Here is a 22,623-nt window from a genome sequence, read left to right on the forward strand (position 1 = left end):
TGTGAATTGATTTTTTTTTTGCCAGTGGACACAAGCTGCAAACATAATACTGACACAGTCTATTAGATCCTCATTAATTCATAGGGCTTACCAGTCAGCAAATAGATGCTTCATACACGTCCAGCACATTTGGAGTCACATTAGTTATGTTTGTGTCCACTGATGAGTCCATGTCCAATACCTCTCTTTTAGCACAGTTCTGGTCTCTACCAACTCCTGCAGGAAATATCTGGATCTTTAGCTGCTAAATCTCCACTATGTTCACCAGCTTATCTCTGACTGTGTCTGTCCATGAAACTCTCAAACAGGTCCTGACAGTCTGAATATTAACTTTTTCCCCTATATTTGAACTTTGAATAAAAAGTGACAGTTCAATTGATATAATGTGTCTCCTCTTGTCCAGTGCTTGGGAGGTTGGTGCATGGAATGAAGCCCATTTAAAGATACTTTAATTACAGAGCACAAAATGTGGAGTTACCGTTTAACACCAAAGGAAACAGGCTCGCCCATGGATCTGTCACTCTTCAAGGAGACAATGCTGGGACTTGTGGACTCATCTGCTTTCATCTGTGAACTAAGAGGAGAGAGTGTTTGATTTACTCATCATTTCTTCAGAGTGAGGCCATTTACTCCCCAAGTATAGTTTTTTTTAGATTTTGTCTTTTTACACCAGCACAATAGATTTGAAATGTTGCAGTCAAGATATGATTTCAATGTTTTCTTTCGGCTATAATTCAAGGTGTTTAGCAAAACTATCACATTAACCGTCAAAGAATAACAACTACTTTTACATATACTCACCCATTTTTAGAGGCTAAAAAGTAACTGGACAAACAAACAAAATTGTAGATATAAGCATTTTTTTAATATTTGGAAGAAAATCCTCTGCAGTCAATGACTGCCTGAAGTCTGTCAGCCATGGACAACACCAAACGCTGAATTTCCTCCCTTGAGATGCTTTGCCAGGCCTTTACTGTAACCTCCTCCAGTTGCTGCTTGTTTGTGGGTCTTTCTGCCTTCAGTAAGTGAAACTCTCAAACAGGTCCCAACAGTTTGAATATTAACTTTTCCCCCTACATTTAAACTTTGAATAATGAGTGACAGTTTCAATTGATATAATGTGTCTCCTCTTGTCCAGTGCTTGGGAGTTGGTGCATGGAACAAAGCTCATTTAAAGATACTTTAATTACAGAGCACAAAATGTGGAGTTACCGTTTGCGCCTCTTAACACCAAAGGAAACAGGCTCGCCCATGGATTTGTTACTCTTGAAGGAGACACCGCTGGGACTCGTGGACCTTCCTGCTCTGATCTGTGAACTAAGAGGAGAGAGAGTTTGATTTACTCGTCATGTCTTCAGACGGTTTCTTGCAGAGTTCTCCACTAGGTGTCACTTGTTAGTGCAGCTTGTTGAAGGCGTCTCTCTCTCTCATTTACAGTGAGTTAAACCGACCTGACTGGTTGCTCTGTGCAGGAGCTGATCTTCTGATCTGACTCCTCAGCCGCCACAGAACGCGTCCTCTTCCTCTTCCTCTCAGCCATTTCTGCTGTTAAACAGTGGGAGTCAGAGCAAAAGTCTGTAAAGGGAAAATTTCATCATAATGGCAGCTGTTTTTGTACTTTCACTTTCTATATATTTCTGTGTATTTTGTTGTCAGCTTCTATGTGCTTGCTTAGCTACAGATATTTAAACATGTTGTAATTTAGACAGTTTACAACAAAGATTAAATTCAAGCTTCGTTTTCACTGCTGGCAGTTTTCTATGTATTCTACTGAACAGCTGTGGATTCATGTGGATTCATGTCCTCTCCCACTAATGCGCAGCTTCCACTGTGTTTCCTGTTAACATGACTTCTTTAAAACTTTTTTGCTCCCTGAAAAACAAATGATCATGATATTCCAACTGTGCAGTTAAATAAAGCTTTTATGTGGCATTCAATGACATTTGTTTTTATAAATGATATTAAACAGAATAACATAATAAGAAATAAAATGACAAGAATGTTAATAAATATTACACATTAAATAAAAAATAAATAAATGGTAAATTATAATAATTTATTATAATAATAAAATAAAATAAAATAATAGGTTTACTCATAGTTACAGACATCAGTGGGGCGGGGGAGGAGCTGGATGGGGGTAAAAGTTTGCAAACCACAAAACATCTTTGACTCATTGTTTAAACCTCAAGTTTGAGCCAAAACACAACCACACAAACCGCAAGAAGGGGAAGTTAATGGGCCGCGTCCGGGAAAAACGACCAAAACAGAAGATCAACAATGAACCACACGGCCGAGAAACTTTACTCCACAAATACAAAAAAAGCTTTATTGCAAAAACCAATGAACGACAGTGTTTTTGTTGAGGTTGCTTTATGGCGCAGTTTGTGAGTCTGCCCTGAGGAGACAACATGTCTCCTGTGTCTGCACAGAGAGAACAACGACACACAACCACACACAACTACACACAACTACACACAACTACACAGCAGCCAGCGGGTCCGACCTCTCACAAGGAAACACACAGGTTAATAAACAGATACTCACTGTTTTAGCACAAACGCTTCGCTGCTTGTTGCTTTTTGAATCAAAAATATTCCCTGAACGTCTCATGCGTGTCAGTGCAGTGACTTGTCAACAATACGACGCGGGAAAGTCCCATCGTTTGTTTACTTTCGGTTTCTATTCCTTATGTAACACGGATCATGAGCAAGATGCTGATTTTAAACTTATTACACAACATCTGTGGAGTAAACCAGGATAAATGAAATTCTGTATGTGCGGATCAATGAATTTGGCCTTAAAAATAAAGAAATATATCTATAATCCCTTATAACTGCAGCTCCACTTATATAAATAAAACAGGTGTGGCCCAGCTGCATTTAATGGACCTTTAGGGACACCTAGTGGAACAATGAGTGCACTGCCTCCTGTGTATTGTGCACATTAAAAGTCCATCAGATAATATGATTTAACTGCACACATTTTAATTTATTCATAGCATTTGTGGATAAATTGAATTTAAAGCACAACTTAAAAATAAATCCCATGTTTCTGTCTTTTCTGCATCTGCATCTTTCAATAAAACAAATTATACAAACATGAAAATCTCAAAGCAGTTTACTTATTTAAACAGGCAGATTACAAGCTTTTCATACAGTGTAAAGCAGCCGTAGACGACAGATACAGTCAGAATCAATCATCTTAACTCATAAATAAATGCAGACTATCTTAATGCTTCATCCACATTAAACTTTATATTTTTGTGTATTTGCTGAAAGAGTTTAGTTTGCTCTTGTTGATAAAATGACTTCCTCTTGTGTCTTCCTCTTCTCTAACGTGTACTGTGCATTCAGAGTTTAAAATGTTCAGACAGACAAATCTAATTACAGCTGAAACGATACTTGCATCAGTCGTTATAATTAACTACAGGCCACCGTTGCCCATGTGGTTTCTCACTTGTGTTTTGCTTGCGCTCTCTCATCAAAATAACATGTTAGCTGCTGCTGCTAGCATCAACATAACAAACTGCAAGCCAAGCAGTTCACAAAAGCTTCAGCAGCTTTCTCTGGCCCTCATCTAACCTACCTTTAGGTTGCCTTTCAGAGCAGATACGCAGCAGTTTGACCCGGCTTCATAGCTACATCATACTGTTTTAGCCTGAACTACACAACTGACTTGATCAGGTAACCTTATCTGACTGCCACGTCCTGCTGAGCTGTCCAATCAGCGTCCAACTGACAGTGCTTATCTACTTCCACCACTGACACATACAACAACCTGTCGGAGTGATAAGTAGTCATGTTAAGAGCATGTGAAGTGAGAGTAGATGTGCAAACTTTGTCAACCAACAGGTAAGAGTCATTGAACACAACTTCTGGAAAGTAACATAAAAAAAGGTCTGAATTTTTCAAAATAAGAGCACTGGTGTCCATGTCAAACCCTGTCAGATACTGATCAGACTCACTTGTTTGATCAGAACTGCTCCTCAATTATAGGAGGTTCATTGTGGCAAAGTAAAGGATGGTCAGTGTGGATACTGTTTCAGGAATCTGGGGTATTTTATAAAACAAACTTTTAAAACAGTCCAAAAGGCAGAAAGTGTTGCATTTGAGAGATTTCTGGACCCAAATGCAGACACCGATCAGCAGGTGCAAATCCAAAAAACACAGGCAAAACATAAAAACGATAATTAACTGAATTCCACACAGAGCAGAGGCATGAGGAGACGCCAGGGGGTACAGGGGCAAAACAGACAGACTGACAAAGGCAAGTGGGAGCACAGAGACTAAATACACACAAAGTAAGCAGATAACAAGACACATGTAACAGACTGGGGTGGGGCAGACAGTCAGTGTGGCGGGAAACTGGATAAAGACGGACTTGAGACTCATAATGAAAGTGAAATCAAAGTAAAACAGGGAATCAACGTAAGTCCAAAAGAGAGAGAAAGTCCCCAACCAGAAATCTGTGTTCCACATGGACCCTCATGTGTTTGGCGCCTTAACCACACAACTACTGGGTCGCCCACTGAAGTATCGTAGCTTTGATATTGTCACAGAAACTACACACCATATTGTGCATCATTTGCACATCTTCTCACTGTCCCACCCAAGTGGGTTTTTCATGCACATTAATCCACCTCTGCAGACAGAGTCTCCTCCCACACACTCTTGTGATTTATGTATAGTTTGTTGTCTGTTTCTTTCCTGTATATACATCATGTTTAAGTTAACTTATTTTTCTTAAGCCTAACATATTTGTGTGACTGCAAGTCTCTTGTCTCCTGTAATTGTGTTCTCTGCACTGGCTTCTAGTATATTACAACACACACTGATCAGTGATCTAACAAGTGCTAACTGCACAACAATAAAACAATTCTAAAACTTCACTTAAATCATCATGACCACTAACCTTTATGTCAAAAGGCCTTTTCCTTCTTTCTTTCTTTCTTTCTTTCTTTCTTTGTCTGTTATTAAAAAGTATATCTCTGTCTCTGTTGTATTGCAGATGGCTGGGCTGTTAAAACTTATCTGAATGAGTTTATATCTGCTTGAGCAGCTTGTTTCCTGCCTGTTTTACTCTCTGCACCTAACACTTCAAACTGATGATCTGTGATGTAGTTTAAAAAAAGCCAATCTCATTAAAAAAAACTCCTCAGAAAGAGAAAGTGTGTTGTTGAATAAAAAAATTGAATATTTCAAACACTTTCTGTAAAAGAAGCTTGATATCTAGGCTGTATGGTGATTCTGGTTCCAGGTAATGTTAGTGAACACTGTGGACATGTGGTCAGGCACAAGGAAGCATCAGGAAAAGTCCAAGTCCATCAAAACTAATTTATTACAGGCTGCAGGCTTCACTTGGTTTACAGGCAGCACTGGGGTTGAGGCCATGAGGGCAAACAACAGTTGGTGCTGGTTTCATTCTAAACCAAAAACATACTGCAAGTTAGTTGTGCAGGTTGGCAAAGCGGTTGCACGTGGGCTTAACCTCTGAGTGGTTGGCCAGTCCTCCTTCCTCTACTCTGGGGGAAGTCCCTTCCCACAACATGCTCTTCACAAAACTTTCAGATATACTCCTGCATTAGTGCCACCTGGTGGACAAAAGAGCTAGTAATGGCAAGTGCTGTGACATGTACACACAGATGATTTAAGAACATGAGTTTGTTCAGTTATAATTGCTGTAGATGTGTAGCCAAACCTCCATCTTCCTTATCCAAATCTAGGATCTAAACATAGGGTTTTTGGAGTAGTGGGATCACTGTTGTAACAGCAACGACACAGTTTCCAGTGATTAGATATAACATGTTGATTTATTTTGAATCAGAACAAATAGTCAGACCTTGCTCGGTGATACTTCAGCACCATAGGAATTTAAAACCAAGACAACAACTTGATCCTCTCCCGATGAAACTGTCAAACATCCCGTCCTTTCAACAGCTGCATTTATCAAAATGACATCGTTTGACATCTAAATACAGATTTTTAAACATTCAAAACTGGGTAATTATTTTAAAGTTATACTGAAGTTTTTCCACAAACATGGCTTTGACATCACAGAGTGCAGACCTTTTCCTCTACCTTCCTTGATAAATTAGTTTCTATTCATACATTTTGAAACAAGACTTTGTATAAGAGTTCATTTTATATTTTTATTTTGGCTTTTATACAGAATCCAAGAGTTTCTTTGTCCATAACCACGAAGCACACTGCAGTTCCCCCCTCCGGACATGTGTTCGCTGTGGGGTCACCCTGTTACTGGACACCACCCGCCCGTGGAGGTGAGTTGTCGCTGTCGTCCTCCCAGGACGATGAGGTGAACCCTGCAGGAGCAGAGATAGAGTGAGGGGCAGGGGTGTGGCCGAGGCCTTGGTACCGCCCACTCGAGGAAGGGGAGGAAGGCATCGATGTGGTTGCTGCTGCGATGGGGTCCTGCGAGGTCGCAGTGAGGAGGCCGGTGTGTTCAGTGTGTTCAGGTCGAGTAGCTGCACCAAAGTACATCTTGTTGGGACGACCCAGGAACGTACGACCTGATGGGGGATGAGAGGGATGTTTACCATGGCTGCAGGGAGCGAGACTCCTGATTCAAGACTCCTCAATCAAGTCACCAATCAAAACCAGACATAATTTCCAAATTCAATAATGAAAAATTTGACTAGACACTCACCAACATGGCGGACCTGCTCTGTGACATCAGCTCTAATATCTGAGAAATCCCACATGGCCAGAAAGCTGTCGAAACACGACCCCTCCTCTGCTTCCTGGATTGAGGGATGGACGGAAAAAAAGAGGATGGGAGAGGACAGATAATCAGGACTACATTAATACACAGTGTAATTCATAGATAGATTGATAGATGGATGTAGTGTTTACCTGTACATAGGGCTTGTAGGTGAAGGTGTAGTGGTGGGCAATGGCGGCCAGGAACATCTCTATGCAGATGATGAAGTCCTATATCGATTAATCAAGAATCTGGTTTAAGTTAAACAGTACCCTAACATCACTGATGCTAATAAAACTTCATTGATCCTGGGAGTTGTATATATCAAAATTAGCTTCACCTTAACAAGCTGCAACATTTTACATTTTACAATAGTTGTAATCCTGTAATATTGGTTATTCTGAAATAGGATATTCTGTAGGATGAGTGCTTTTAGTTTTGGCACTTCAAGCATATTTGATGTTCAAACTTTTGCACATTTACTTTAAATTTTGAATGCATGACTCTTGTAGTAGTGTAGAGTATTGTTTACACTGCAGTATTGCTGCTTTTGCTTAATTAAAAGATCCAAGTACAAGAGATACCTTCCCTTTTCCTTTGTTCCCGCTGCTGTTCAGTTAAATCAACTTCTGTTTTTCACATGAATGTGATGAAGCAGTGTGTGTACCTGCAGTCCAGTGGCCACAGCCTCCACACTGTCCCAGTCCCAGGTGTGTTTGTCGGAGATCACACCGACCTTCACCAGGAATGCTATTAAAACAGCCTGCCTAAAGAGAGAGAGAGAGAGAGAGAGAGGTGAGTGCATCAGCACAGTTTACCTCCCTCAACCTCCCTCTCCCCTCTTCCTTCCCTCCTTACCAGAAGGAGACGAAGACCACCAGTTTGACACAGAGGAACTTGCCCACAGGCCTGATGGGAGTCAGCTCCTCTTTAAGAGCTCGGTACAGCAACACCAGACAGTACATGGCAAACTGGAGAGAGGCAGGATCAAGTTTAAGGGTTAAGGTTAGAATTATTGCAGGTTAAGATCAGGGTTAGGGAATGTAGTGTAGTGTATCAGTAGTGAGTGAGTGCTGCCCTGTGTGTGTCTGACAGGTCTTTACCAGCTGAGATATGTTGTTGATTATGACCAGGTAGGACCAGGCGTTTCTGAAGCTGAAGTTGGCTTCATCATAAACCCCACAGAGCTGACAGATCCTGCAGACACAAGAGGAAACTCTAAATCTCACATCACACGTTCATCCTTCACATTTCACACTGTGACAAGATGATGCACAGATTCCAAAACTGAAAAAGAGCCCTTTGTGTCTAGTTCAATTAACATTACACTGTCAGTACTGTTCCACTGTTAACATCACCACATTCTCATTTTACCTCCACATACTATATCATGCCATTTATTTAACACTGTTAAAACCTGAGCCTGACCTTTGACCTTTAAAACACGGAAAGTAAAAAAAATTAGGCCATGACATCACCATGGTTACAGTACAGAGTCTTCATGGTGTCACCAGTGAAAAACCAGTCCTGTCACTGTGACCATGATAAGAAACTTACAGTGGTGTCACCATGGATACGGTGAGATATTTAAAGTGGTGTCGCCCTGGTTACGCTTAAAAACTATCACTGTGGTTGCAATAACAAAATTACAGTATTATCAGTAGGAAAGTCTCTGTGGTGTTGCCATGGTTACAGTGAAAACTTATGGTGTTGTAACACTGATAACAGTAAGAAACCCACAGTCCTGTCACAACGGTTACAGTGAGAAGCATACATCACTGTTAACATGATCATGGTGAGAAATGTACATTGGTTACCAGAAAAATTACAGCGGCATCACCATGGTTACAGTGAGAAAATTATAGTTCTTTCACCATGGTTACAGTAAGAAACCTTCAGCGGTACCACCATGGTTACATGAGGAAAGTCTCAATGGTGTCCCCATGGTTACAGTAGAAATCTTACAGTGCTATCACCGTGGTTACGGGTCTGACCACAGTGTACTGGAGGACACCCAGCTTACACCTGAACAGCAGCACCCTGACAGAGAAAGAGAGAAGAACAGTTCAACATATATTCATCCATCCGTCTGTTCATCATCTGCTACGACAGCATAGATCCGTCTCACTCTCCCATGGGCCATGGTGGGCAGCAGCAGAGCGGGGGCAGGTGTGGCTGCTGCTGCTGGACCTCCAGCATGAGCACCAGGCTGGGGTACTGGTTACTGAGGAAGTTCAGCAGGAACACCAGGAAGTTGTAGATGACGTAGGCCTCATAGCACTCCCTGCACGTGTCCACGTAGATGGCCAGGTTGGGATACCGCAGAGCCAGCCACTGAGGGGGAGGAGCAAGAAGGGACTATCTTTAATAAGTAGACATGATAAAATATTAAGTGAAGCTTTAGTGATGCCAAGATGAAGCAGGAGTCACATGAAGGAAAGAAGAGTATGTTACCGAGCAGAATATTTCATTAGCTGTAATGGAGTTAAGTGGTGTCAGACACAGAAGGTTGTGTGTGTCCTGTAACTTGATGTCTGGTCTTGTGACGCTGTCCCTTTGTCTCCAGTTAGGTCTCGTTACCACAGCAACATGGAGGAATGAAGTGGGACAGATCACTGTGTGTGTGTCAATGTGTGTGTGATAATGACTCACACTGTCTAAACTGTAGATTGGCACCATCCATAGTATCCTAGTGGAGACAGATGGAGACAGAGAGAGTCATAAAACAAACAGGGTTGTGTATTTGTGTGTGTTTGGTTCTGTGTATCAAACCCTCTGAACAATCATTATTGTTCAAGGAACAATTTACCCAAGATGAAGATTATACATCATTACTAATCTGCTGTAAATGTAGGCGTCGTCAGCAGCTATAAAGGCTGCGGAGCCTTAAGTGGGTGGATTTGTTGCTGTTCCTCCACCACAGCTGAGCAAAATGGGAATTTTATATTAAAAAGAATTTGGGTGTTTTTATTTCGGGTGAAGTTATTTGCACTCCCAGCCAGTAGGGGGCAACAACATATCTATGGTGGTGGGCCTGCTACAGCTGGTGTTTCTTTAATGGCAGCAGACACAACAGTTCTTACAATAATCAACACTGCAAGGTAAAGACATAAACACAAAGCCTTAAACTTCATCACATCCTTCAGTCATGCAACCTATCAACAACAGCCATCTGCTTCAGGTTAGTGTTTGCCCTGGTAAAGACACTCATTACACACACCCTGTGTCTGTTTGTTTGTTTGTTTGTCAGCAGGATTATTAAGAAAATACTCAACCAATTTGCACCAAACTTGGTGGAGGGATAAGGCGTGATTCAGGGAAGAACCCATTATATTTTGAGGCAGATTTGGATCATTTACTCTAAATTTGATTTTTTTCCTATGAAGTCTGGTGTATGTTGTTTGACACTGGCCTTGGAAGAGGGCTGCGCTTTCTGAGTGTTCTTCTAGTTTTTGCCAACCGGATAGCGAGTGTTGCTACCAGTGCAGCACAACAATACATGTTGACACAGAACTCTTAGTGGCCAATGTAAGCAGAAGAAACTAGAAAATGCACTCAATAGGGTCCATACACCAAACTTCATAGGGAAAAATTCAAATTTATAGAAAACAATCCAGAACTGCCCCAAAATGTAATGGCTTCTTCCCTGACTCATTCCCCCTCCTTCTACCAAGTTCGTTGCAAATTGGTGCAGTACTCTTTGTGTAATCCTGCTGACAAAGACATAAAAACAAACAAACCAGCACGGGTGAAAACACAATCTCCCTAGCTTAGGTAATGATAACAGCAAGCAAAACCTCTTTCAGTGTAAATATGGTCACAAGATAAATGTTTTAATACAGAGCTGAAACAGGTAAGGTTAGGCATGAGTGTGGTGTGTGTGTGTGTATGTTTACCTGATGATTGGTTTCTGCAGCTCAGGTTGGGTGTAGTGGACCATATGCTGCAGAATCCCCCACAGTGAAATTGGGATAGTCAGGAAAACAAACACGCCGGCTATGAACCAAGCTTTACTGTGAGTCCCGACCTGGACAGAGAGAGAGAGACAGAACCTGAAACCTGTATAATGACTCTGCTGTGGCCACTCATCCTGTATTTTGTCCAGTATTTTGTAGCACATGTATTTGTAATACTCCTGAGGGTCAAATAGAGGCAGCTGGTCTGGGGGGAGGTGATAAAGAAAGTTGTGTACTTTGTCTTTCTGCAGCTCCCAGATGCAGAGTGGCAGCACGGCCACCAGCAGGAGAGCGTAGAGGACCAGAACCAGCGGGCGGATCCACCTCCTCCACTCTGCACACGAGCACGGCATCACGGCTGCTTCACCCTGAGCGTCGACTACGGGCACATCCTAAACAGAGGGGAATAACACGGCAGGTTATGAAGAGTGAAACAGTTGAGTCATTTCTCTGCTGTAGAACAAACCTGTTACTGTGTGAAAGTACAGCAAGTAAAACCGATTTAAGCTCCTCGTACAGGCTGGTTGAACACGTCTAGATTTGGTTTACAAGTTAAACTACAGTTAAACAAATATCATATTGAGGGTTTTATAACTTTCCGTTGCCATGTACCATGTATTTATTTTGTCAAAGTAAAAGCATATAAATCTGAAGCTTCATTTTGACCTGTTAATGCTATCATCAATAACAAGCAAAGGACCACAGATTTAAATTGTAGTGCAGATGCCAAAGATGCCACGTGTCAGACTGAAAATAAACTTTGCAATAAATGACGTACAAAACATTTTGAATATTCCCATTGGATGTATTGCATGAGTGTTTCTCTCAGTGTAGACATCATATAGCCTACAGTAGATCTGATGAAGAGCTGGGACAGGCTGGTACTGTCAGACAGTGAGGGATGAGATGATTTTAACAAACCTTAAACTACTTAAGGGGAAATACAGTAAAAGGGGGAAATCTATTTAAAAGTCGACTCTGCAGATTTGTGTCCCATTCACTTAACTGGGAAAGTGGTTTCAGGCTTTTGGACCCTGCTGTAAGTCAAGCAAGTTTACTTATCAGTACAAGTGAATTGAATTAGGTGTGGCATTTAGCAGAATGAAATAAAAATAAAAAGGTGATTAAACAAATCAGATTTGGTGCAGATTTTCTATGGGCTAGGCTATTTAAGTATATGAAATAAACAAATTAGCATTTCCATTCAAATACATGAATGTGACAAATATCACAGTGAGAAAAGCTACTGTGACCTGCCCCAAATCCATATATTCCATATAATGTGAAAAAATACATTTCATTAGAAATAAAGTCGAATATTCCTATTGTATGAAAGTAGCCTAAACAAAGCCACACTGTATAGACACACAGCCTATTGTATCTGTGTAATTATCTCCAAATAATTAGCATAAAGTGGCAGCACCGAGCATCACAGTGTATCTTTCGTTAGCAACTAAAATATATATATATATATATATATATTTTTTTTTTTTTTTAAATGAACGCATTCATCTGCTCCACAGTGAAAACAGGTTGTTGAATAAACGCTAACAAACAGAGACAGAAGAGATTTGCACCGCTGAGGCTGGAGATGTTCATTCAGACTGATGCTTGGCCTGTTTTCCTCCCCGGTCCTGCTGTTACCAGGCAACGCATCTCTCTCCTCCGCCCGACCAACCGATCAGCTGTTAGCTTGGATACCTGATCACCGGCCCGATCGATCACATCGATCCGGTAAAATCCGTGCAGTGGAAACCGGTCAACCACCCGACGGCTTCAGGCCGAGAGAGAGGAGGCTGCTGTCCGCGTTTGGTGCCCCTGTTTCCCGTGTTTACGCCCTCGCGTCACGGGAGGAATCTGGACCGTCTCTCTCTCCGTCCGTCACGTGTTCGTCTGAAAACACGCACAAACGCGCCTCACGCTCCAAATTAAATTATTATTATTATTTAAAATGTCCACAGTCACGTCTCACACATACTTTTTCTAATCAATTAGATTTTTTCACATTTTATATCCTCAACAGTTACAATTATATTTTCTGTAAGGTTTATTTCCCAACATGAAAATGCCTTTTCACAAATTGACAGGTAGATAAATTTCACCACAAATATAGTTGTAAAATAAATGTTGGGTAAACTCTGCTTCACACCACCTCAGCCTGTGATGATGTAAAATGGATTCAACAGATCTTAAATCAAACACAGTCTGTATTTTTTTAATATTACAAAAGAACACAACTGACTGATGTGAAATAATTCCTCTAAACTTCACCAATGAGAGAAAAGTTTGACTTCAAGATGGAAAATCAGTGTTTTGTTTCTCAGCTATCAGACTGTTTCGCAGTAAAGATCACAAGAAAACAATACATTCATGTTGTTTTGTTAGTCCCTGTGTTAAAAGATGTGTCAGTCATTTTATAGCACTTTTCAGAATTGTGTTTTCAGTGAGTAACAACAAGCAATAAGCAAACACAAAAACTACAATATAAACTAAACTTACAGAAGGCATACTGGAGGACACCTGCACTAAAACTATGAGGCCCCAGACTTAAAAAGACAGATAATATCAAGATAAAATCAAAAATATATTTAAACTGCGGGAGGTAAAGACACTTCACAGAGCAGCTCATGTGGCCGTGGCCTCTTTGTTCAGCTGGGAACCATATGACTGTGTTTACCACAGCCCCTGACTGTGGGCAGTGTAGTGGAAAATTAGATGAAGCAGCCAGTTTGTAAACACACACACACACACACACACTTAAGCTTTGAGAATATAGATTTATTGTTAAATACTTGTGTTTTTTATTATTATTATTTTAATAAAAAATAAAAACAGTCACCAGAAAATGAATCCAGTTGTTGCAACAGCAGAAACATCATGATTACATCAGTCTCACTCAGCAGTTTCATGTTGTGGGTGTAATGAACCGACTCAGCCTCTGGGGGCCGCTGGTGTGTTTTTAAACTTCAGACATGTTCTCTTCCTTCACAGGTGGAGCTGCAGTGGAACATCTTACATATAAAACAATAATAAATAAGCCACATGGCCAAAAATAAGTGGACACGAACATCACACACAGATGTGAGTCTAACATTAATTCATTTCAGGTCCAACACTGATGCTGGCTGTTCAGACCTGCTGTTCCTGTTCATCCCAAAGGTTTTAGATGGGGCTGAGGGCAGAGCTCGCCCCCACACCAAACTGGGAAGACTTTCTTTATGTGCATGGAGGCATGGTTTTTTTAAAAAAAAAAAAGAAAAGGCTGTTTCTCAAACTGTTGATGAAAACACACTAGTGTCTAAAATATAACTGTTAGTTGTAGCCTGAAGATTTAGCTTCACTGGAGTCAAGCCCAAATAAAGAACAGCATCTGACCAAAAGCCACAATAAAGGATGTGAATATCTGTCTGCATACTTTTGGCCATGTACTGTATAATATATCACCTTAGAATAATCAGTCTGTAATGAAATATAATATTTAGAATTGAATAAATACTTTATGAAAAGGTAAAAACTAAAGATTAGAGGATTGATATAGTCCGTCGTGTACACAGAGTCACACAGAGTCTCTATCAGTGCGGGGGTTGGATGTCCTCGTTCACGCTGGTTTAGATGCTGAGGTGATGGAGCTGTAGACATCCTCTCTCTCTCTCTCTCTCTCAGTGGTCAGTGTGTTTGTACTGCAGACTCGTCCCATGATGGAGAGCCATCGTACTGTTAGAGAAAGAGCCAGAATAACACCAGCAACACAGACAGGACTGTAGAGAGAGAGAGAGAGAGAGACGGTGGGTGAGTCTGATTAAAGGGTCACTCCAGCGATTTTGTATTTCACATTTCATAAAGTTGAGAAACTCAAAAGAGGAAGATTTTTTTAAAAGAATCATTAAAATCAAGGTAAAGTTTCCTGTATTTTTGCTCCATAAACGCTGGGTCCTATATTACCCATAATGCAACTCTATAGTATCTTATTAGAAACTCCCTGTCTTGTCAACACATCCACATCTTTCAAACTCCGTACGTCCAGTTTATAGCACAAGTTTTCTAAATGTGTTGCCTCTGATTCAAAGCTGAGATAAGATGAGACTTTCCTCTAGCCCACAGGTCGTCTGTCAGCAGGTTATTATGACCCATAGTTACGTTTTGTTGCTAGGTGACATCTAGTCTAGCCACCAGCTAAACTGAAAAGTAACGTAGCTGATGGTCGATGTACGAGACACACCTGCAAACTGTGATGTAAAAACGAACTGAAATTAATGAATTAATCCCAACTGACTCTGATGTGTGAAGTCGGTGGAGTGCCCCTTTAAACCAACATGTCACTGCTCACTTCCCACAAGTCTTTTCAAATCCTTGAGATATTTACAATCCCAAAATACACAACAGTGTCTTTCAGTCTGTATCTTTATCTCTCTCTCACTCTTGTTATCTTATGTTATCTATGTCTCACGACCTCTAACCCTGTGACCTCGTTGTGATGTCACACTGACTCAGGGAAAAGCAGAGTCGCAGCTGGCTGGACGTCCACTATCGTCAACTCAAGCACAAAGCACAACTATAGTTAGTTTTTACCTTGAAGCAGTTTTTGAACTTCTTGGAGACGAAGAAGAGGATTATGGGATTGATGCAGGAATTGATGGTTGCCATGTTGATACTGAAGTAGTCCAGCACCAACAGGAAACTACAACAACAGAAGAACACATGACATTAGAGAGGAAGAGTATACAGTGTGGCTATAACAGCAGAGAAATACAGTAAATACTGCAACCAAACATGTTTCTACACCTACTTTAATAAGTCGCAGCGCCGTGCATCATGGGATTTGTAGATGGTCCTCTTCAGCAGGCGACTCAGATGCAGCGGAAACCAGCAGAGAGCAAAGATCAACACCAGGCAGAACACGGCTTTCGCTACTTCTCTACGCTGCAGAGAGAAATTTACCTTAGAAGCCTGGTAGTGTATCATCAGTTCATCAGGTACACTGAGATAAAACTTCTTCCTGCATGATTCATGATGTTCAGTTTGTGTTGAGGTGTCGATTCAACTTGTGCTGCTATTGAATAATGTATATAATAAAACAGACAGGTGTTCCTATTATTGTGTCCACTCCATTTATATCAATGAGGCTTGGATGAAAAAAACATTAGTTTTAGCTTCTTGTTCTTAATAAACTAATGAGTGTATGTACTGTATATGTTTGTGTGTGTGTGTGCACCTGTTTAAGGTGTTCACTCAGCGAGAACCTCAGACTTCCTTTCTGGTGTCTGAGCATCTCGCAGGTCATCAGGCCGTAGAAAACAGCAGAACATGTCAGAGGAACGCAGAAGTAGAAGCCAAACAGCCACCAGTCCTTCGCATCCCGGTAGAACTAGAACACACAGAAACACACACAGTCGGCACCATCAGAACTCAAAACCTGAGACTGTGCTTTTTAACTTCTGTTGAACATCTCCATATCACCAGGGGACGTATTCACAAAGGATCTTATCTTACTACCAGGGTCCTCCCAGATGGCACTAAAAGTTCCTAACTATTAAACTTCAGTAAAGAAACAAAGAGAAGTCCTGAGTCTCCTCACTCTGGTTTTTGAGAAGTGACCAGTCTGTGTCACTTATCAAATGGATAGATTATAATGATGTGCACTTAATGAATCATCAAACATGGTGGAGTCTGAAGAGCATTTTTGGTTTGATTAATAATTCTGCCAGTCGGCTGAGAGAGTGAGTCGGAGTGAGACTGTGTTTTACCAGTGACAAAGTTCAAGATGTTTTTATTTGTCGGTGACTTGTTGGCACTTTGTGAATGACCAAAAACCGTCCCAAGGTTAGAAACATCACGTCCTTATTTTGAAGGGTTTCTCCTAACTCTACTCTAGGAACCTTAGCTGTTTTGTGATCACATCTCCATATCATTATCATTATCAATAAACTGTCTGAACTCAGGACTTCTTTATAGAACCTTGGGAGCATCTATCTCTAGAACGTCTCTAGAACCTCTTCAGACATCTCTATAGAACCCACAACCTCCTTTGAAGTCATATGTAGAACCTTCACTCTATCTGGAACTTCTCTGAAACTGTCTTTAGGACCCATATGGTTTAGAACCATAATTTAGAAGAACCTCACCTCTTCTAGAACTTTGGACAACTGTGGAACCCTTGTGCAGTTTTAGAACCCCTAAAGTCTTCTATATCCTTTACAACCTTCCTGAATCGGAAAATCTTTGAGGACACGATAGAACCGTCATATGATTCCCGTACCATTCTAGAACCACCTTTAGCTCCTAGAACCACTGGCTCATAAGCTTCAGTTGGAGCTAGTAGCTTGTCCATTTAATATTCAAATGCAACACTTCTGGTCATCTGTAACGTTGTGATATTTGCTGACTGCAGTTAAAATGTTATCAAAAGGCCATATCTAAAGACTAAAAGCAGGTCAGCTGACCCAGGTTCTGTTTCAAGTGCTTGGGTTGAGTTTGTTTACGTCATTCATGACCTAGAGACATAAACAGGAAATAATGTTCTAAACTGTCGGAGTTGAAGAGACCTCGCCCTCTAACACAACAACAAAGATATCATGGAAATGGTCTGAAGTGTACACCCCCCCCCCCAACACACACACACACACACACACACAGACCATTTATCATCCAGATGAACCGGGATCAACCTTTGACCCCACTCTATTCTAAATCAGGACACTCTTGACATTGTTTTTCTAAACAATGCTTTGCTCTGTTAAAGTCTCTACAAAGGTTCTGAGCTAACACCACAACATGTTCTGGAGTGGTTTGAGACTAAAGAACTACATTCTAGATCTGAATCTAACCTGTTTTAAGTGTAGGGATGGTTTACAGTAGCTGGTGTCAGATCAAGTCCATGTAGAGCACCTAGATGTCTATCAGCACACTGACATAAACACGCACATACACAAAAGACCACACACATATACTCATGTACTATAAACACACACTCACAGTCATAAAAGGTGTCTCTGGCTGCAGCATGCAGGTCTTGATGGTGATGTTCTTGTAGTCGAAGGTGACCATGTTGAAGCCAACAGCCTCCGGCACAGCCAGCACCATGGACAGCAGCCAGATCCCCACTATCTCCGCCGCCGTTACCGTGGGAATACCTGTGCCCTGTACCCGAGACCAGGACGCCACTGCACGATACCTGGGTACAAGGTGTTAGAGTTTCAAAATATTTTTTTAATTACATAGGCCTACTCTTTCTGGATAACTACATAAATGTGTTTATTATGGTAAAGTGTCTGTTTATTTAACTGGCCGGTTTGCATTATTGAATTATCAATTTATTGCTTCTCTCACATTTTTAGCAGCAGTAAAATCATCGTTGGCTTTATGTAAACCTAGAGTCAGACCTGTCAGCTGTAATACTTCATGTTATTGTGTATAAACATGTTTATCAGGACATACATTTTAGCTTCATTATATGTGTTTGTGTGTGTTTTTGTACATCTATCTTTGTGGGGACCTTTGTGAGTGTTAGTCATTATGAGGACTTCTCAGGAAAGTGACAACATTTTGTGTGGTCCTCACTACTCTACTTGGTTTTAGGGTTAAGGATAGAATTTGTTTTCCAGTAATGTTGGGATTTATTTATGATGGTTAAAGTTAGGGTGACGGGTTAGAGAATGTTTAATGTGATGAAGGGTTCTAACTGTGAGAGTATGCTTGTGTGTTACCTGTCCACACTTAGAGCACAAAGATTGAGAACGGTGATGCCGACTGAAGCTTTCTGCAGGAAGGGGACCAGTTTACAGAGGAACAGACCAAATGCACTGCCGGCAAACGGCCACCCCATGGCCAGGAGCTGCACAGACACACACACACACACACACACACACACATGTCCACCAGCAAAGCAGTAACAGATTAGCGTAATGTCACAGTGTCAGTGTGTGATGTGTTATCTCAGGTTGTGGGATATTTTAGTGCTGTTATCAGTGTGACACTCAACCTCCTGACTGAGACACACAACACACACAGATAACACACATTTCTGCCCCTGTTAAGTCTACCTCCAAGTCAACTGAGGGGAGAAACTCCAGGAGGTGCAGCTTGTTACTGACTGTCATCATTTAAATTTTCTTTGCAACTAACTTTTTAATCAAAGCTTTTAATTGATTAAACATCACAAAAAAGAAAGCATATTGTGAGATGCTAATATGTAAATACATATGTATGAATGAGAAAGTCCATACTAAAGTGCTCTACCTTGTAGACGTTGATTGGTATGTCGATTGCAATGTATATCAGGTCTCCCAGGGCCAAGCTGGCTATGAGAGCGTTGGGTCCATTCCTCATGCTTTTATTTTGGTAGATAATCCTCAGCAGGGTGGCATTTCCAATGATCCCCACAGCAAAGATCACGCAGGACATTACAGTGTTGATGTACTTGAAGGCTGTTCTTATTGATGTCTCATGAAGACAGTGAGGGGGCGGTGCTAGGCGCTTATGAACTGCCAGAGATGAGTTGAAGGATGAAGAGGGAGGATTTCTTTCATGTTTGTGTTTCAACTTGCTCATGTGTTCCAGCTTTCCTAATCCAGACTCCAGGGGCAACAGGGGCTTGTTCACAGTCTCTTGCACCAGATGTGGCTCTCGGTCTGAGGTTTGGATAAGGTGGTCAATTCCAAGTCCTAGAGGTGGGTCAGTGCTGTGGAAATCAAGCAGGTCTGTCATCATCTGATTTGATAAAGATGGCTCAGATGAGAAGTTATTATGGCACCCAGCCGGAGTCGCAGCCCCCAGACACCAAACAACCAGCAGGACGGTAAACGTCCCAGGTATGGGTGTAGACCTGGGGCCAAGTCTGGATCCCATTCGAGAACCCTTTATTGAATCCCCTGCCCTAACCTTAAAAACCATCATGAAGTCTGCTGTGACTCCTCAGCCACTTACTGAACCCACTGTAAGTCTAGAGCAGACTTTGAGTTCTGCAGTATTTCTAGAACTTTCTGCAGCTTCAAGAACCCTCAGTGACTCTAGAATTCGGTTTGGAGCTGACTTTTACCACAGAACGTGTTCCAGGAATTGGTTCCAGAATCTGTTCTGAGTCCAGAACCCTTTCTAAAACCACACTGCTGTAACTCCAGAATCAGTGTTGGAGTAAGTTCCTGAGGTTCTCAGAGGTTGGCATCAGAGCAGACCAGTACAGAGCAGAGAAGGTGTTGGGGGTTCTCAGATGAATTTGGGTGTTTCTGGAGAACAAAAGGAAAACAAAATAGATGATTGGTCAGAAAGTACAACTTTGCAATATGATAATAATAATAATACGATCTCAGCGGTCTTTGTTTGTCTGAACTGTGGATGCTTTTCATGAAATGCTGCGCTAAGACATTAAAAGATGGAATCAGAACCTTTGAAGCTGATACAGCAAATGGTTGCTGATTTACAGATCCAGCAGTTATGAAGAAACATTCATTTGGACTCATAAAACTGAAGCAACTGGCTGAAAGACTGAAAAACGCACTGTAGAGTTGAGCGGAATTGCAGAGTCAAGTGATAATTCTTTGTGGGTTCATCACTTCTTTCACATATCATCATCATCATACGTTAACATAAAAATATTAATTATACAGCAACTTTGCAACTCTGTCAGTTTCAGCTCATAAATGTCCTTTTAACAAATCTTGGACTGTTTGCACTGTTGCTTAAGTGTTTTTATTGTTACTATCTCTTTATTTTGATTTAATGAATTTAATTTCACACGGCTCTAACCAAGTGTATAGCAGTAACTTCCCAGTTACAGTCCAACAACTAAAAGCACATATCTGGGTTTAAAATAAAATAAGAAAATAAAATACATTTTTTTCCTTGAATATAGCCTTGAAAGGGAAATATTACAAAAAATGTAACACAAAAATATATAATTACTAAAGGGGGCTTTTTATTGTTTTGTATGTAACAGAACAGCACTGAAACAAAGACCACATGACATCATGATAATTGTAAAACAGTATGTGAAAGAGTATGAATTGTAATATTATGAATTTTCTTCTGAAATTGATTATATAGAGAGATACAGTAGTCAGTCTTTTGGATAAACCTCCTAAATAAAATTCAAATTTTTACAAATTAATGTGAACATATCAGGAAAAACATGAAAAATCTCACCTGTCTGTGTTTTTTCTGTCTCCATCTGTGATTTGAATTAAATCCTTCCAAACTCTGCTCTTCAGTGTAAACAAGAGGAGGAGATGAGTGTGCTCTGCTTAGTCACAACAAAACTAAAGAAGTGGAACTGATGGAGCTCAGATTTTACTCTCTCTCTCTCTCTCTCTCTCTGATAGCTGTAAATACTTGCACGCCCCCACTACTCTCACCCCCTCCTCACTTTTCTTCCCTCTTCATTTCCTCTTCATCCTCTTCTGCCCTCCTTCCCCCAATACTCTCTCTATCTTTCACACTTTCTCTCCTCTTTCCTTATCTCCTCCTGTTTCATCTCTTCCATATAATAAAAATAATAACAATGATGACGTTTATTTTGTAGCACTTTTCAAATAGTGAGAAGATGGACATGAATGGGAGAAAATCAAATATTTAACAAGAGGAAATCCAATGTAAAACAAATTAAACGCTTATCAATAAAAATAGATATAAAAAAATAAAAAGAGAACCCTGTTAGTAGTATTAGACATGAAGAGACTGAACTTCAGTGTCTCTCTCTCTCTCTCTCTTGCACACACACACACACACACACACACACTTTCTGTAATTGAAACCAAGCAGGTCATAACCCAGTTTTCCCATTTAAGAGTATGTTGATAAAACAATGTTGTGGAAATTGAGGCAGTAAAATTTATTACTGTGTTTGAACGACAAATTTGACTTTATTGGAGCGTTTGAACACAAGTGATGCCAGACTCAGTTTATTACACCAAGAGTTTACTGTTCATCTCTTTTATTCCCTCTGATTTAAACAAGGAGTTCAGTCCTGTGCAAGCAGTTTTAAACTGTTACAGTCGCAGCCAGCAAAGGGACATTTTTAATATATGTACGTAGGTTTTCACAGTGTTTTCATTATTTTTGAACATGTGTCTTGCATATTTGTAGGTTACAGAAAACATCCGGAAAACATCTGAAAATTTACAGGGGTTAATAATACATCCCATGAAACTGTTATTGACAGGACTGTTGTTTAAAAATCAGCAATAACAGTGACACATTCTTCCTCTTACAAATGAAAAGTTATACTCAGAAACAATAAATCACACCTCTGTTCAGTTCAATACACACAAGGGTTTTACTGCTACAGCCTCACACAGTCTGCTGTGACCAGTAGCTGTTGGTGGCTAATGTTAGCTAAGTATAGCTAGATTTTGCTGTATAAATGAACCACTTCACTGACTTGATGAGTCCTCTTTGCTCATGCTGTTTTTACATTAGGTCTTAGCATTTAGCTTTATCTCATATTTATCACCTGTGACAGCTGTTCAGCCAAAGTTAGGTTCACCTTACGTCAGGCTTGTTAGCAAATAGTGGCTTTTACACATCCAGGAGATATGGAGCAATATTATCATTCATTTGGAGTCTTGTGTCTGTCCAACTGATGAATCCCAGTCCAATATTCACTCTCTTTTAGCTCTGTTTTTCATCTCTACCAACTCCTCTGGCTCTTTAGCTGCTTAATACTAAATGTTCACTAGCTAGTTGTGAAGTTTCACCACAACAATGAGCTGACAGATGCTAAAACACTGTGGGTTTGCTTGATAAACATTGTCTATAGCGACCTTAAAGAATTTATTCCTTTTATGGCCTCGCATATAAAACCTGAGCTTGTTTTTCTGAAAGCTCTCTTTCCAAAAAAGTCAATATAATTTACCAATATGAACCAACAAGAAAAACGATATACTTGATACTTGATTGTTTTGTTTTCTGAGATGAATTGATGATTCACCACTGTCCATGATCTGCTGTGACGTTC

At 40.6% G+C, this 22,623-nt stretch overlaps 3 protein-coding genes and 2 long non-coding RNA genes across 13 annotated transcripts in view; 2 read left to right on the top strand and 3 right to left on the bottom strand.

The window, feature by feature from the left end:
* Positions 1–4,119, bottom strand: part of LOC139606996 (NLR family CARD domain-containing protein 3-like) — a 23,752-nt gene extending 19,633 nt beyond the window's left edge. Inside the window, exons 1-4 of one of the 7 annotated variants that reach the window (XM_071459516.1) lie at positions 3,589–4,119; positions 1,452–1,542; positions 1,213–1,317; positions 479–574 (exon numbers count right to left, since the gene is read on the bottom strand). In XM_071459516.1, the coding sequence (XP_071315617.1) occupies positions 479–574; positions 1,213–1,317; positions 1,452–1,540 (290 nt within the window). In that variant the 5' untranslated portion in view covers positions 1,541–1,542; positions 3,589–4,119. The other 6 variants (XM_071459512.1, XM_071459513.1, XM_071459515.1 and 3 more) reach the window with 6 other exon arrangements.
* The window catches only part of LOC139607077 (uncharacterized), a 20,051-nt gene extending 13,741 nt beyond the window's left edge, over positions 1–6,310 (top strand). Inside the window, exon 5 of the long non-coding RNA XR_011684774.1 lies at positions 6,172–6,310. This is a non-coding gene — a long non-coding RNA (uncharacterized lncRNA). The remainder of the gene's footprint in view (positions 1–6,171) is intronic.
* On the bottom strand, positions 5,794–11,047 carry LOC139607021 (transmembrane protein 184C-like). The gene is made up of 11 exons (XM_071459568.1): positions 10,913–11,047; positions 10,617–10,747; positions 9,373–9,409; positions 8,849–9,054; positions 8,686–8,760; positions 7,824–7,917; positions 7,579–7,691; positions 7,388–7,487; positions 6,873–6,950; positions 6,667–6,760; positions 5,794–6,529 (listed from the first exon to the last, which is right to left on the bottom strand). Exons 1-11 carry the CDS (start codon positions 11,027–11,029, stop codon positions 6,255–6,257), a joined length of 1,320 nt encoding a protein of 439 aa, XP_071315669.1. The 5' UTR covers positions 11,030–11,047; the 3' UTR covers positions 5,794–6,254.
* LOC139607074 (uncharacterized) lies at positions 9,761–15,305 on the top strand. 2 transcript variants are annotated; one of them, XR_011684771.1, is made up of 3 exons: positions 9,761–9,901; positions 10,928–11,112; positions 15,168–15,305. It is a non-coding gene; the product is annotated as an uncharacterized lncRNA (long non-coding RNA). The 2 variants fall into 2 exon arrangements; XR_011684770.1 differs by lacking the exon at positions 15,168–15,305 and adding an exon at positions 12,200–12,338.
* LOC139607014 (endothelin receptor type B-like) lies at positions 13,434–20,971 on the bottom strand. 2 transcript variants are annotated; one of them, XM_071459562.1, is made up of 8 exons: positions 20,814–20,971; positions 18,912–19,897; positions 18,380–18,507; positions 17,649–17,847; positions 15,889–16,041; positions 15,463–15,596; positions 15,246–15,354; positions 13,434–14,390 (listed from the first exon to the last, which is right to left on the bottom strand). In XM_071459562.1, the coding sequence occupies exons 2-8, from the start codon at positions 19,566–19,568 to the stop codon at positions 14,343–14,345; spliced, it is 1,428 nt and encodes a 475-aa protein (XP_071315663.1). In that variant the 5' UTR covers positions 19,569–19,897; positions 20,814–20,971; the 3' UTR covers positions 13,434–14,342. The 2 variants fall into 2 exon arrangements, with proteins under 2 accessions (XP_071315663.1, XP_071315662.1); XM_071459561.1 differs by having other exon boundaries at positions 13,434–14,434.
* Positions 20,972–22,623: the final 1,652 nt, after the last annotated feature.

Source organism: Trachinotus anak, unplaced genomic scaffold (genome assembly GCF_046630095.1).
Source record: "Trachinotus anak isolate AG129_WGS33_773 ecotype Australia unplaced genomic scaffold, CSIRO_AGI_Tana_v1 ptg000023l, whole genome shotgun sequence".
Lineage (NCBI taxonomy): Eukaryota > Metazoa > Chordata > Actinopteri > Carangiformes > Carangidae > Trachinotus > Trachinotus anak.

Bases quoted from the DNA above. Each gene is read 5' to 3' on its own strand.
- LOC139607021 (XM_071459568.1), bottom strand. From the start codon at position 11,029: ATGCCGTGCTCGTGTGCAGAGTGGAGGAGGTGGATCCGCCCGCTGGTT. The intron at 9,055-9,372 runs GTGAGTCATTAT...CCTCCCCCTCAG, and splicing joins CAATCTACAGTTTAGACAGT to TGGCTGGCTCTGCGGTATCC. The intron at 7,488-7,578 runs GTAAGGAGGGAA...CTCTCTCTTTAG, and splicing joins GTGGTCTTCGTCTCCTTCTG to GCAGGCTGTTTTAATAGCAT.
- LOC139607014 (XM_071459561.1), bottom strand. From the start codon at position 19,568: ATGATGGTTTTTAAGGTTAGGGCAGGGGATTCAATAAAGGGTTCTCGA. The intron at 17,848-18,379 runs GTAACACACAAG...CCTTGTACCCAG, and splicing joins TGTGCTCTAAGTGTGGACAG to GTATCGTGCAGTGGCGTCCT. The intron at 16,042-17,648 runs GTGAGTGTGTGT...TGTGTGTTCTAG, and splicing joins CAGAGACACCTTTTATGACT to TTCTACCGGGATGCGAAGGA.